The sequence below is a fragment of the Leopardus geoffroyi genome, chromosome A2 (genome assembly GCF_018350155.1).
Source record: "Leopardus geoffroyi isolate Oge1 chromosome A2, O.geoffroyi_Oge1_pat1.0, whole genome shotgun sequence".
In the NCBI taxonomy this organism is placed as follows: Eukaryota; Metazoa; Chordata; class Mammalia; order Carnivora; family Felidae; genus Leopardus; species Leopardus geoffroyi.
This window is the reverse complement of record NC_059331.1, coordinates 136297246-136313033: the sequence shown is the minus strand read 5'-3', so window position 1 is coordinate 136313033 and position 15788 is coordinate 136297246. Positions and strand designations below refer to the sequence as shown.

General features: G+C 38.7%; 1 protein-coding gene and 1 pseudogene across 6 annotated transcripts in view; both read left to right on the top strand.

The window, feature by feature from the left end:
• The window catches only part of CTTNBP2 (cortactin binding protein 2), a 166926-nt gene extending 162375 nt beyond the window's left edge, over nt 1-4551 (top strand). For all 6 annotated transcript variants that reach the window (XM_045495409.1, XM_045495410.1, XM_045495407.1 and 3 more), the window contains one exon: nt 3453-4551. In XM_045495409.1, the coding sequence (XP_045351365.1) occupies nt 3453-3698 (246 nt within the window). In that variant the 3' untranslated portion in view covers nt 3699-4551. The remainder of the gene's footprint in view (nt 1-3452) is intronic.
• A 10677-nt stretch (nt 4552-15228) lies between these two features.
• LOC123607673 lies at nt 15229-15459 on the top strand (annotated as a pseudogene).
• Nucleotides 15460-15788: the final 329 nt, after the last annotated feature.

Here is a 15788-nt window from a genome sequence, read left to right as displayed (position 1 = left end):
TGTGGTTCACATCCTGTTCCCATCCGTTCCCAGGGTGGCTTACCAAGACCTGTGGGGGGTTTGCACAGTACAGGATTATAAAGTAAGCATGCTGAGAGTATTGAATTATTAATCCTTATCTGCTCACCACAGCCCCTGCTCTCCCACTGTTCTATTAGGTCTCAGTCCCAATTAGTTATATGGGAGCTGTGTGTTTTGGGGGAAGAAGGTGGGAGGTATTGGCAAGGCTGAGGTCCTAAGTAAAAAATATATAACATGATGATCTATAAAGGAAAAGCATGACCTTCTGTCTCACTCCTATCATAATGTCTGCCTCTCCTCCCCAATAGGGAACAGTTTCGAAAGCCCAGCAAAAGCATAATTTGGAGAGCACGTAAGGGACATTGCCCTAAGGAGGTGACTTGGAGTCTCTGTTGCGAATTTAGGCTGGAAGGTATTTTGTTCAGGAGCCGTCCTTCAGCTTTTGGTTCAAAGCACATTTCTTGGGCCTCTTGGGACCACTCTTTATAAGGTTCCTTGTGGAACAGTCCATGGAAAGGCCATGAAGTCTGTGAGGAAGAACAGTGAACCATTATTTCTCCACAGGGTGAAGTCACTTTCCTCTGTAAAAATATTGGCTGGTAGTAACCAGCTGCGACTGTTTAATGATTGGAGACCAGGTTTTGTACCCCTATTTCTCTGTCACAGGACTGACTGGTTGCTACAGTAAGGTACTGTCCACAAAAACTAGTACTGAAAGAAGGATATGCTCAGGGCAGATTTTTTTTAAAAGAATAAGTTTCCTTTTATACCTTCTGGGCTCTTATAAAAGAACCATGGGGTTGTTTGAATATGTGATTTGAGGTGGGTATTAGGACAACTGCCTAATGAACAGATGGGAAGGGCCTGGTCTGCCATGGCTAGGAGGTGTTTTTCTCAGAACCTGCCAGCAGAGGGCAAAGTAACACATTTGACAGCTTTCTGAAAGCTTGGCAGGCTCATTGCTTTTCTGGATTTCTGATGAACTCAGCTAGCATTTCTTGGTTAGATGCCCAGTTTCTTCTGTTATCAGGAAGTAATTCTTAAAGGAAGAGCTCTCTGGGTTAGTTGAAATCACTTTCAACAATCATCATTTGCCATAACAGAACTCCTTACTGCTCCAACAGTAAGGGAATGTAGTGGGATTAATAAAAACAAATACATATATTTAAATCACTGATAGGAAGAACAGACACTAATATATTGTCTTCTCCTGAAAATCAAATTAATCTCACACAAACAAAAGTTCTCATCTTTGCGTAATGAAATCCACTTGATGATTTCTTTTTAAACCCCCCAGGGCCCACATCACATTCCCCAGAGGTCCTGATGTAATCGGTGTGAGGTGCAACCTGGACTTTGGGGTTTTTGAATTGCAGCCAGTGCTTAGACCCACTGGTCTAAGACAGCTTTGGTCTGTGGTCCTCTTTCTTGCCCACCCCACTTCTTGTTTCTAAATGTATCTTTATGTAACTTACTTTTACATGTAATCCACCATTTCTGTCCCACACTCTACACCTTCCTGTCTTCACCGTATGTCTCCTCTTCACCTTTCACAGCCCTATACATCCTTAAAGATCCATCTCCAATAGGGGCGCCTGGGTGGCTCAGTCAGTTAAGTGTCCGACTTCAGCTCATGTCATGATCTCATGGTTTGTGAGTTCAAGCCCCACATCGGTCTCTCTGGTGACAGCTCAGAGCCTGCTTCGGATCTGTGTCTCCCTCTCTCTCTCAAAAATACACCAAATATTAAAAAAAAAAAAAAAAAAAAAAAGATGGATCTCTAGTGGAAGACACTGTTTTCCTTTACTTTCTCTTCCCCAGCTTCCCCAGCTAGGGAAGCAGGGATTACTAGTACTCTCCTAGCTGGCAGCAGCTAGTCAATATGAATTACTCTGATTTAATAATATTTTTTTAAAAAAATGAAACTTTATATGCAGCACCTTTCTGTACAAACTCACAGGGTCTTTTTTTGAGCCTAATACCAATGTTGAGCATCAGTAAACTTAATATGGTTAACAGAACTTTGGAGTCTTAGCCCAGAAAGCACTAAACACCCTGAACTCTCCCAGTCCCAGGCTCTTGTACCTCTTAGCTTTAGGGAAAACACCTCAAAACCTGTGCTTAGTGGCCAGGGTGTCAGGAACATCACGGTGTATATCAGTCACTTGCCCTGTTCTCACACTCCCAGCCTTGAAGGTCTGTGGTCCTCACTAACACACCTGTTCCATCCTCACACCTTAACACTCCAAGCACATGGTTAACTGTGGTGGAGGCTTCTTGTTACTTCATTTCACATTAGCATTTCCCATCTCAGACCACAGAGACGCACACACACCATTCCCCCTGCCCCCCAGCCTCCTTGCCATCATGATGCAGATGACTGCACAGAGGAGCAAAGAACACCACATATCACCTTTCCTCTCTCTGGGACCTGGCACTAATCAAGGCAAAATTATTTACAGGTTTCCTTCCCCTCACTCAGAGACTCTACCAACCAGCTGTTACCTTTATTACAACATGCTATTTCTTCAGATCAAATCACAAATTGGGATTGGTCTTTACTAGGCCCATGGCTAAGTCCCATTTTACAGATTTACAAAGATTCCCAAGAGAATTCAACTGCCAGCTAAGGCCACACAGTTTTCCTTTAGAAGCCACATTAAGTATTTTGCCTGTTACATTCTAGTTTTACATTTTAAGTCTTTTAATGGCTACATTATTATTTGGCTGCATTAAAAGAGAGAAAGTAATCAATGTCAACTGCTTGAGAGGCATTTGAAAATGCCTTAGGAACTCCCTTAGGGGGCTCCATGTTCATTGGTTGTGGAATTTTAGACACTCTAGGGGAAAACACCTTGAGTGAGAGTTGGGAGCCTGACATCTTGTTCTTAATCACTGAGACTGGGGGCAAATCATTTTACCTGTCCCGTTCTTCCACTAGGCTTAAACCACTATGCTCTCTGCTTTAGGACAAGCACCTAGAATAGTGCCTATGCTTTGTAGTTAAACTATTAATGCAGTTTTTTGAGCATTTACTTTTTAGTTTACAGGAAAGCAGAAAAGTTAGGGGACTTACCCAAGGTTGATATAGTTGATTTTTGTAGAGCTGCCTACAAATAGTTGCTTTGACCACTCCAATTTGATGATTCCTTTGGGGCCAGGACTTCAAGAAGCTCCCATTGGTGAGGAGATCCCAGACTCGTGATTCACGGAGTCTTGACACACGAAGGGCCTGAAGGAAAATCAGGCGGTGGGTCTTTAGGAAGTTAGTCACTCAGTCTGCTATTTGGTTTTTCAAGAGAACCATATTTAGGGGGAAACTCCTACATACTTGCACAGACACACGGAGGAGGAAGAGTGAGGACCACTGTTAGCAGTTGGTAACCATGTCAGAAATGTGACAAACTTGTTCTGTTTCTCTTGTCTTACAGGAGGTCAGTCCTCTCAGCAGCCATGAAACTACGGAATGCAGCAACAGTCAATCAAAGATTGAGTTGGGTGTTTCAAGAGTTAAATCTTTCCTTCCTGTTCCTCGAAGTAAAGTCACCCAGTGTTCCCAGAACACCAAAAGAAGCAGCAGCAGCAGTAATACAAGGCAAATAGAAATAAACAACAACACAAAAGAAGAGATTTGGAACTTCCACCAAAATGAACAAGTAGAAAAACCTAACCAATAGGCCTGCCTACAATTGTCTCATTCTTAACTTGTGTATATTTCACACAGAAACCAAGGACAACAAGATGTAAATACCTTTAAATGGAGGAAATGTTTTCACTGTAATATAAAGTATGAGTGCGGGACCACTATTCAATTCTTTTGTAAAGAATGTATTTATAACCAACATTTTGTCACTTTTTTTTTTTTTTCCAATTCTGTAGGATTGAACTTCAATACCAGGAAGTGATGCCAACTTTTCAAGTAGTTTTATAATAGAAATATTGTAATAGTTTTAATCAACATGTTCAGGGGTATTAGAACTGTCAGTGTACTGTATATCTATATATATGTATATATGTATATTTTAAAAAGTCCATGAACCATATTGCATACACGTTACAAAATGTACAACATTGGCTTTTAAATAGCAATCATAATTTTATGTTGACTAGAAAGGGGCAATAACAAACCATTTCTAAACAGTTAATTTCCATTAAAAGCCATATTAAGTATTTTGCCTGTTAAATTCTAGTTTTACATTTTAAATCTTTTCATGGTTAAATTGCTGATTGGTTGCATTATGTATATTTATGCATATAAGTTTGCATTATGACTCCTGCAAAATATGAAATTATATAATGCAATAAAAGTGTTATCTTTCTTACAAAAGTTTTGTACCTAAGTGGATATAACTGAAAATGCTTCAATAAATTAATTTAGAGTTAACTCCCTCTTCTATTTAATTCTAGTAGCACAACTGATAAAGTTGACAATATTTTCTGGAAGCGTTTCTTTGAAAATTACTAATGAAATTACATATACAATTCAGAGTTAAAATGCTTTGACACCAATAAAATACTGAATTGGTGAAATGCTTTTGCAGTAGAGTTTCTATCTATATAGCTCTTTGTGTTCACTTACCGAATGTGTTCTCCACACTGGCTTTTCAGTAGCTGTTCACAGAAAGGCCCACTCTTGTCAGAAAGTGTTAAATAAAAATAAAACATTTAAGTGGAGCTCTAAGAATAAGGTGTTCACTGAACATCTTTTTCTCTCATAAATACCCCCCAAAAGGTATGATTTTTATACCAAAAATTAATAGTTGTCTAAGAGTATTGTAAGCCCTCTCTTGGCCAGAATAGTTATTTACATTGAAGTATACACATGTACATTGATACTATATTAAACTCTACAAAAATGTCTGCAAGGAACTTAAAGTGTGATTAAGATTACTCCACAAGGGATGAATTAGAGATCTTTCTAGCAGGGAAGAACTCGATTCCAACATGTGTCAGCCTTCTACCTGAGCTTCATCTTGGCAAGGCGAATCCCAGGGGTATAGAGCTGGGCCCTTATGCACAGCAAAGTGTGCACTGAAGTTGGGATGGGGGGACCGGGGAGGACAAGGGACAGAGTGTGGGTGGAAGAAAGAGGCCAGGGGAAAGGCTTAGTCTTCAACACAATAACTCCTTTGAGTTGGACTCAAATTCTTGGTGCCCTGGTGGCATTTGCTACTTCTCTCAAGTGTTTTCACAAAGCCACTAAATAATCTCAAAATCAGAAACCAGATTTAGGTGGCTCTGATGTGTTTCCTCCTGCTTAAACCTGCTCAGATTATATCCATTTGGAATTCTTAGGCATTGTGATTAGGCACCATGTTTTATATTAGCTGCTTTTCTGAAGATAAAGATCCCATTATAGTCAAGCACCAGAGAAAACAAAAGCAAATTTGAAATACATTATTAAGATGACTTATAGTACCTGATCTTGCAGCTTTGTCAGTAAAACTCAACATGTACACTTTTTATAATTGGATGGCAGACTGCAAGATGTCTAAAGAGGGCATTTACATCAGGGGCTCAAAATACAGATAGAGATCCACTAATGGATCTTTATCTCAATTTAGTGAGTCACAACTAGCCATTTAAAAAATATTTTTTTTAATGTTTATTTTTGAGAGACAGACATGGCACGAGTCAGAGAGGAGCAGAGAGAGGGAGACACAGAATCGAAACATGCTCCAGGCTCTGAGCTGTCAGCACAGAGCCCGACACGGGGCTCGAACTCACAAGTTACGAGATCATGACCTGAACCAAAGTCGTCGGATGCTCAGCCGACTGAGCCGCCCAGGCGCCCCACAACTAGCCATTTTTAAAAGTATAATAGAAAGTATCACAGTACATCATATTGTCAAGGTAAAAATGGTTTGTTTCTGTTATGTAGATGTATGCATGTATGTACTGGGCTGTGATGTGAAGCATAGATTTCTGTGGACATGACCAAAAATCTTTCAGAGTCGATACGGTGTAAGGGAGCCTAGTGGTGGGGATGGCATGGAGTGAAAAGATCTTTGATGATAAACTGCCTTAGGGCTGAATGAAGCACTGTCATTTATTTGCTGTAAGGTCTAAGACAAGTTTATTTCTTTAATGCAGTTTTCTCAGCAGTAAAGTAGGGTCCTTACAACCCATGAGTTGTCTGTGAGCATTAAATGAGGTTATACAATAAAGTGTTCCTAGCTAATAACTCCCTCATTCCTAATAAATCTTACAACTCTTTGAGGCATTCCAACATATTTTCAAAGTATAATCAATTCACAAATGCACCTATATTATAAGCATCAGATTTTAAATAAGAACATGAAACAAGTGATAGAAATATAATTGAAAATAAACTATAAAATACATGAGCAATTTCCACTTTCAGGTTGAGTTTCTCAAAAAAAAAAAAAACAACTAATATATCTCACATTTGCTTATATAAAAGAAAACAAGTATAGACTTCATAAAATCTGATTATTGAGGAAAAGTAGCCAATTTTGATCAATAAGGTTGAATTTTCAAAAATGCAGTATTTTTTTTCTGTGCAGTTAATAATGAATTATAATTGAAAATTAAGTTTAATTGGCTTGCCGTAGCCATCACCTGATTGAGGTGCCTATTAGGAACAATTATGACCCATTAAGGAAAAGTCAATCTCTGAAGTTATTTGACATTTTCTGAATTCTATGCCACCTCTTTGCAAGATCATCCTTCTCAGAGAACTTCCCACAAATATTAAAGGAGTAAATTAGTGAATAGATATCCTTTGTTTAGTTTTTACTATAAATGTTTAGTTGTGGACAAAGATGTCTGTTGAGTATTAATTAGAGGGGACTATAGAAATAGAGAAGAGATATGTAGTTACACGGTATGTCTATTCTGTCTTTAATGGTGATGATAACAATATCAGGAGTCATGACCTCACATTCTGGCCACAAAGCTGACACTTTCTATCTCTACGCTTCAGTATCCTCAGTTAAAAAAAAAAAAAAGAGAGAGAGAGAGAGAATTAGAGCTTCTTCTTATTCCCATAAAGAAAAGCACAACAGAAAATCAGAAATCCTGTTCTCATATATTCTGATATGTTACGAGGGAGTCAGCTAACCATACCATGAAAGTTATTTGGCTTATATTTTAAGAAAATCAAGAATATACTTTTCCTTAGCTAATTCAGAAGTTTACATTTGTTCAGACATTTGTTTCATTTGTCTTCAGCCATTCATTATTCATTAATGTGTACTAGGGATAGGGTGTTAGGAGGTTCCAGGTGCCTCTCAACTTGGAGCTTACAGTTTATTGGGATGAGACAGTGAGTAAATAAAGAAACAAAACAAAGTAACTTTATATCCTGTATGTTCTGTAAAAGAAATCAGTAGAACGATGTGATAGAGCATGCTTGGAAAAGGTCATGGATGAAGGGTTACTTTAGGTCAGACTAGTTCAAGGAAAGGTCTCCAAGGACCTAACATTTACTCTGGTATGTGAGGATGAAAGGGATGAAGGGATGCAGGAGCCAGAAGTTACAGAACTGGTAACTGCCCTAAAGAAGTACCAGGAAGGAGCCTGAAGCTTGAAGCACATTTAGCCAGGAGAAGAATTAACAGAGATGAAGGTGGGTGGTGTGGCAAAGGTTGGATTCTGATGTAGGCTCTGGTAAGAATCTGTAGCACAATGAGAAGTCACTGGAGAGTTTTAAGCAACTATCAGGCATGCATTTATATGTTTAAAAGCCTGTTTAGAGAGATCAGTGCTGTCCAAAAGGAATGTAATATTAGCCAAAAATGTGAGCCACATACATACTTTTGAGCTTTCTAGTAGCCACACCTTTTAAGGGGGCTTAAAATAATATATGGGGAGCCTGGGTGGCGCAGTCGGTTAAGCGTCCGACTTCAGCCAGGTCACGATCTCGCGGTCCGTGAGCCGTGAGTTCGAGCCCCACATCGGGCTCTGTGCTGACCGCTCAGAGCCTGGAGCCTTGTTTCCGATTCTGTGTCTCCCTCTCTCTCTGCCCCTCCCCTGTTCATGCTCTGTCTCTCTCTGTCCCAAAAATAAATAAACGTTGAAAAAAAAAAAAAAAAATTTAAAAGCCTGTTTAGAGAGATCAGTGCTGTCCAAAAGGAATGTAATATTAGCCAAAAATGTGAGCCACATACATACTTTTGAGCTTTCTAGTAGCCACACCTTTTAAGGGGGCTTAAAATAATATATGGGGAGCCTGGGTGGCTCAGTTGGTTAAATGTCCAGCTTTGGCTCAGGTTATGATCTCACAGCTTGTGGGTTCGAGCCCCACATCAGGCTCTGGGCTGACAGCTCAGAGCCTGGAGCCTGCTTTGGATTCTGTGTCTCCCTCTCTCTCTCTGCCTCTCTCTCTCTCTCTCTCTCTCTCAAAAAGAAACATTAAAAAAATTTTTTTAAATAAAAAGAAAAATTATTGCAAAGTTTATTTAATCCACTGTATCCAAACATGATTTCAAAAATGATTTTTATAATCAATATAAAAAGCATTGAGATATCTTACATTATTATTTCATATTCTAAGTTCTTGACATACACTAAATTTTATAGTAAAAATTAAGATAAAATATTTTTAGATAGAAAAAAAGCTTGCTGTCATCAGATTTCTATTCCAAGAAATACCAAAGGAAGTTCTTCAAATGAATGATTGATTCCTGATCAAACCATGTATCTTACCCCCTAAAATGAGCAATGCCAGAAATAATATGTATGTGGGAAATAAACTTTGTATTTTTAAATTATCTAAGAGAAAATTGCTTAAAGGGAAAAATTAATGAATGGATGTAGTTTATGACATAAATAAAGTAAATGTATGACAAAAGTACAAGAGATGGGACAGGATGAGAGAAATGGAAGAAACAATGGTAAGTTCTTACATTTTACCTGAAGTATTACAGTATTATTTGAAGTACAAGGTCATAAGTTAAATATGCACCTTCCAACTAGAAAAACTAAAATTAAAACAAAATGTGTAACTAGCAAGTCAAAAGTGGAGATGAAATTGGAATAAAAAATAACCAATTAATCAAAAACAGGAAGCAAACACATTACAACAAAACAAAACCCTATAGACCAATAATCCTTGTGCACAGAGAAGCAAAAATCATTAATAATATTAGAAAATAGAATCCAGCAACATATGAAAAAGATACATTACATCCAAGTGAGATTTGTACCAGGAACGTGAGGTTTGATAAACTTTCAAATATCAATCATCACATTAAAAGGATCATATACCATGATCAAGTGGAATTAATTTCTGGAATGCAAGGATGGTTCAACATATGCAAATTGATAAAGTTATACATCACATCAATACAATAAAAGATAAAAATTATATGATCGTTTCAATAGATGCAGAAAAAGCATGTGACAAAAATTCAACATCCATTCATGATACAAAAAAACCTCTCAACAAATTGAATCTAGAAGGAACGTATCTCAACATAAAGGACAAGCCTAGAGCTAACATCATACTCAATGGTGAGAAGTTGAAAGCTTTTCCTCTAAGATCATGAATAAGACATGGGTGCCAACTCTCACCGCTACTATTCAACATAGTATTAGAAGTCCTAGCCAGAGTAGTCAGGCAATAAAAAAAGGTATAAAAGGCATCAAATATCAAAAATGAAGAAGTAAAATTGTCTCTGTTTGCAGATGACATAATCTAATATATAGAAAATCCTAATGACTCCATAAAAATAACTGATCAATGAATTCAGTAAAGTTATAGAATAAAAAATCAACATGTGAAAATCAACACCATTTCTATACACTAACAACAAATTATCTGAAAAATAAATGAAATAATCCTATTAACAATAGCATCAAAAACAATAATATACTTAGGAATAAATTTAGCCAAAAAGGTAAAAGGTCTGTACACTTAAAACTATCAGACATTGATGAAAGAAATTGAAGAAGACATAAATGGAAAGATGGTTTATGGATTGGAAGAATTAATGTTGCAATGTCTATATTATCCAAAGTCATCTACAGATTTAGTACAATCCCTAATAAGACTCTAATGGCATGTTTTACAGAAATATAAAAAAAACAAGCCTAAAATTTGTGTGGTACTACAAAGACCATAGCCAAAGAACAGCCAAAGAAATCCTGAGAGAAAAAAAAAGCTGAGGCATCATACTAATTTCAAATTATATTACAAAGTTATAATAATCAAAATAGTATGGGAGTCTGGTTCAAGATGTCAATAGGAAGATCCTGCACTCACATCCTTACATGGACATACTGCATCTATAGCTTTATATGGAACAATTTCCCCTTATTAAAATAAAACAAACAAACAGGGGCGCCTGGGTGGCTCAGTCTGTTAAGTGTCTGACCCTTGATTTTGGCTCAGGTCATGATCTTACAATTTATGACAATGAGCCCCACGTTGGGCTGTGCTGCCAGTGTGGAGCTTGCTTAGGATTCTCTCTCCCTCTCTCTCTGCCCCTCCCTTGCTCGCATATGATCTCCCTCTCTCAAAAATAAATAAACTTAAAAAGAGTAAGAAAAAAGACCCAGAAACTGGTGGTGCAACCCATTCACACCGAGCAAACAAGGGAGAAACCACATCAGAGAAGGCAGGAAAGTCTGAGACACAATCTCATCATAAACTCCACCCCTGGTATAGTGAACAAAAGTTGAAAGGGAACTCAAAACCCAGAGCTTCTCCCAGCAGAGTGAAGGGAACAGAGGAGGCTGGTGGATGCAATCTCTGTGGTCTCTGCCTGGCTCTAGCTTGCCAGTATCTTACAGAAAGGAACTTATACCATTCTCTGGTGCCTTGATTTTTATACCTATTGCCAAGGAACACTTTTATATTGCCTGGCCCTCGGTGGCCCCGGGAGGTTTATGCTTGTGGGTCCAGCAGGACTGCAGCTACCACCCCAGGGCACAACAAGAAGAAGCAGACCCAGGAGCTCAATATTTCTGGGAAGAGGCCAATTAGTTTATCATCACAGCTACAGTTTTATGGGCAAGCTTCTAACTGAAAACACATCCAATGGCTAACTGTAAACCTTTCTTAAGACCTTGGATGGTGCGTGGTATCTTCACACTCTCCCTCTGCCACACTCCAGAACACCAGTATCACACATTTTGCATTTGGTGCACTGCTGTCAGTGGCTGCGGCCCAGGAGATACACCTTGATCACCAGACTCTGGTGGCCAGGGGTCTGGTATTCCTGGGTTCTCCAGGACTGTAACAATTGGAGACACAGTTCTTGGCAAGCTACTACTCCCAAGGCACTGCATGGAGAGCAGAGTGAAACGCATCTCCAGTTTTTCTGAGAAAAAGTCTACTTGCTAATCCTAGAACTTTGGCCTTAGGGGAAGGTTTCAAAATTGGAACACACCTGGAGACTACATAGGCACTCTCAGGGAATGCAGATCAGGGGACACCATCTCTGCATTCTTCCTCTGCCTCTCTACAGCTCATCAGTCCCTCCCAGAAAGAAGCTTGACACTTACCTGAAGCCCAGCTTTTTTGCAACTGCTTCCCAGGGGCTCCTCCTGATCACCTGGCTCTGGGAACCTGCAGGGCTCCTTTGTGGTCCCAAGGGACTATATATATATATATATATATATATATATATATATGCATACTTTAACAGCTGTTGCCTGAGGGTCTGGCTTCCAGTCAGCCTAAATCTAGGTGCTGACTGAAATCCTACCCCCCACTTTGGAACATTGACTGGTCTTGATACATTTTCAACTACTGGGAGCTATTAATAATTAAATAGGCTGTTTGTACACTCAGAAAGTTTTAAGAGTCAACCAAGAGCTAGGGCAGAGTTGAAAAATATGGTTTATCTTCTACATAAGGACAACCCTCTAAGACTGGGAGATGTGGATATTTCATCTAATACACAGAAACCAATACAGATAGCCAAGAAAAATAAAGAAACAGAGGGATATTTTCCAAACAAAAGAATAAGACAACACCTCAGTAAGCTAAAGGAGCCTAGCACCATTAGACCAGCCTTACAAGAAATGTGAAAGTGTTCTTTAAGCTGGAACAAAATGATGCTAATTAATAACAGGGAAACACATGAAAGAATAATTCTCACTGGTAAAGGAAAATATATAGTAAAAACAGTATATTAATCATTTATAAAGCTGGAGTTAAAAGGTAAAAGTAATAGGGGCACCTGGGCGGTTCAGTTGGTAAGCATCTGACTTCGGCCTAGGTCATGGTCTCACGATTCGTGAGTTCGAGCCCCACGTCAGGCTCTGTGCTTGCAGCTGAGAACCTGGAGCCTGCTTCAGATTCTGTGTCTCCCTCTCTCTCTGCCCCTCCCCTGCTCATGCTCTCTGTCTCTCAAAAATAAATAAATGTTAAACAACAAAAAAAAAAGGTAAAAGTAATACCTGGGTGTATACTCAAAAATATGTCTCTCAAAAATAAATAAATGTTAAACAAACAAACAAAAAAAAAGGTAAAAGTAACACCTGGGTGTCTCAGTTGGTTAAGTGGCTGACTTCAGCTCAGGTCATGATCTCACATTTTGTGAGTTCAGGCCCCACTTTGGGCTCTGTGATGACAGCTTCAGATTCTGTTTCTCCCTCTCTCTCTGCCCTTCCCTTGCTTGTGCTCTCTCTCTCAAAAATAAACATAATTTTTAAAAAATAATTAGTGAAGGGCTACACAAGATTAAAAGATGCAAAATGTGACATCAGAAATAAAATGTGGGTGAAAGAGTAAAAATACAGAGCATTAGAATATGTTCAAACTTCAGGTTTTATCAACTTAAATTAGTTATAAAAATAAGTTATATAAGTTTCATGGTAGTCACCAAGCAAAAGCCCATAGTAGATATGCAAAAGATAATAAGAAATGAATCTTAGCATACCGCTGAAGAAAGTCATTAAATAACAGAGGAGAAGAACAGGAGAAGAAAAAAGAAACAAGGGAACTACAAAACAGCTGGAAAATGATTAACAAAATGGCAATAGGTATATACCTATCAATAATTACTTAAAATATAAGTACACTAAATTCTCCACTCAAAAGACAAAGAATGAATTGATTAAAAAAAGAACCCATCTATATTCTGCCCACAAGAAACCCACTTTAGAAATCAGGCCACACACAGACTGAAAGTAAAGGAAAGTAAAGGAAAAAGATATTCCATGAAAATGGGAGCCAAAAGAAATAGCTGATGGTAGCTATATTTATATCTGGCAAAACACTTTGAAACAAAAACTAATAATAAAGAAGGGCATTACATATTGATAAAGGGGTCAATCCAACAAGAGGATACAACATTTATAAATAATTATGCATCCAACATAGAAGCACCTAAATATATAAAGCAATTATTAACAGAACTAGAGGGAGAAATAGACAGCAATACAATAATAGTAGGGGACTTTAATGTACTACTTACATTCCTGGATAGATCATCCAGACAGAAAATCAATAAGGAAACATTGGCCTTAAGCAACACTTTAAACCAAATGAACTTAACAGATATATAAATAATATTCTATCCAAAAGCACTATAATACATATTCTTCTAAAGTGCACATGGAACAGTTTCCAAGGTAGATCATATATCGGGCCACAAAACAAGTCTTAACAAATTTCAGAAGACTGAAGTCACATTAGGCACTTTTTCGGACCACGATGATATGAAACTAGAAGTCAATTACTAGGAGAAAACTGGAAAAGTTCACAAATATCTGGAGACTAAGCATGCTACTGAACAACCAGTGGGTCAATAAAGAAATCAAAAGCAAAATCAAAAAATACCTTGAGGCAAAAGAAAAGAGAAATGCAGCACACATCAAATGGGATTCAGCAAAAGCAGTTCTAAGAGGGAAGTTCATAGCAATAAATGCCTAAGTCAAGAAACTAGAAAAAGAAGATCAAAGCCCAAAGTTAGTAGGAGGAAGGAAATAACAAAGATAAAAGCAGAAATTAATGTAAGAGAGACTAAAAAGACATTCTGTGCTCATGGATGGAAGAACTGATAATGTTAAAATGTCCATTACTACCCAAAGCACTTCGGATTCAATGTAATTCCACTAAAAATTCCGATGGCATTTTTTACAACCCAAAGTTTGTATGGAACCACAAAAGATAGTGAATAGCCAAAGCAATTTTGAGGGGAAAAAAAAAGATGGAGGCATCATGTTCCCTGATTTCAAACTATGTTATAAAGCTATAGTAATCAAAACAGTATGGTCCTGGCATAGAAACACACACAGAGATCGATGGAACAGAGAGACCAGAAGTAAATCCATACATTTATGGTCAATTAATTGATGACAAAGGAGCCAAGAACATACAATTAGGAAAGGATAGACTTCAATAAATGGTGTTAGGAACACTGGACAGTCACATGCAAAAGAATGAAAACTGGACCACTGTCTTAAACCATTTACAAAAACTAACTCAAATGGATTAAACACTTCAATGTAAGACATGAAACCATAAAACAGGTGGTAAGTCCCCTGGCGCTGGTGTTGACGATTTTTTGGATTTGACACCAAAAGCAAGAAAAGCAAAAATAAGCAGGTGGGACTGCATCAAACTAAAAAGCTTCTGCACAGCAAAGGTAACCATCAACAAAATGAAAAGGCAGCCTGTTGAATGGGGAAAAATATTTACAAAGTATATATCTGATAAGGGGATTAATATCCAAAATATATAAAGAATTCATGTGACTTATTAAAACAATCTGATTAAAAAATAGGCAGAAAATCTGAATAGATATTTTTCTAAAGAAGACACACAGATGTCCAACAAATACATGAAAAGGTACTCGACATCACTAATCATCAAGGAAATGCAAATCAAAACCACAGTGAGGTATCATCTCACACCAGTTATAAGGGCTATTAGCAAAAGGAAATAATAAGCATTGGCAAGGATGTAGAGAAAAGGGAACTCTTGTGTACTATTGGGGGAACTGTAAACTAGTAGAGCCACTATGTGCCAGTTTGGTACGATATGGAGGTTCTTTTTTAAAAAATTCAAAATAGAACAATCATACAACCCAGCAATCCCACTTCTGATGATTTAGCCAAAGAAAATAAAAACATTAACTCAAAAAGATATCTGTACCTCCATGTTAATTGCAGCATTATTTACGTTAACTAAGATATGGAGCTGTCACCTCCATCTTCTGCCCCACACCAGCTGTGGGCACCAGGGTCCCGCATTTCATTGTTAGGAGGCTCTGGCCCTGTGAGCCCACAATGTCAGGCCCCAGTGGGGACTTGGGCATGCCAGTGGAGGCAGGTGAGGATGTCAGCTTTGGTGCTGCCATCAACTCCATGTTGGACCAGATCAACTCCTGTCTGGACCACCTGGAGGAGAAGAACGACCACCTCCAAGCCTGCCTCCAGAAGCTGCTTGAATCCAACTGGTAGAGACACCTTGAGTTCCAGCAGAAGCCTGGGGAGGCCCCTAGTGATGCCAGTCCTTAGGCTCTGAGAGCCCCCAACCAGCCCCAACCCTGCCTCCCTGGATTAGGCTCTGGCCTGGGCACTCACCAGCTGGCTTAGATACCTTCTCAAGGTCTGGCTGACAGGTCCCCTAGTGGACCTGCCCACCTGGGTCCTCCCCTTGGCATGCCTAGGCCAGCCCCAAACACCTGGGGCTGCCTGCCTGGCCTGCCTGCCCAATTGCAGGGCACCCCCCACACTGCCCAGGCCTGGAGTGCCCACATTAAATGGTTCTAACAACAACAACAACAACAACAACAACAACAACAACAAACCAACAAAAAACAATAGCTATGACATGGAAACAGCTT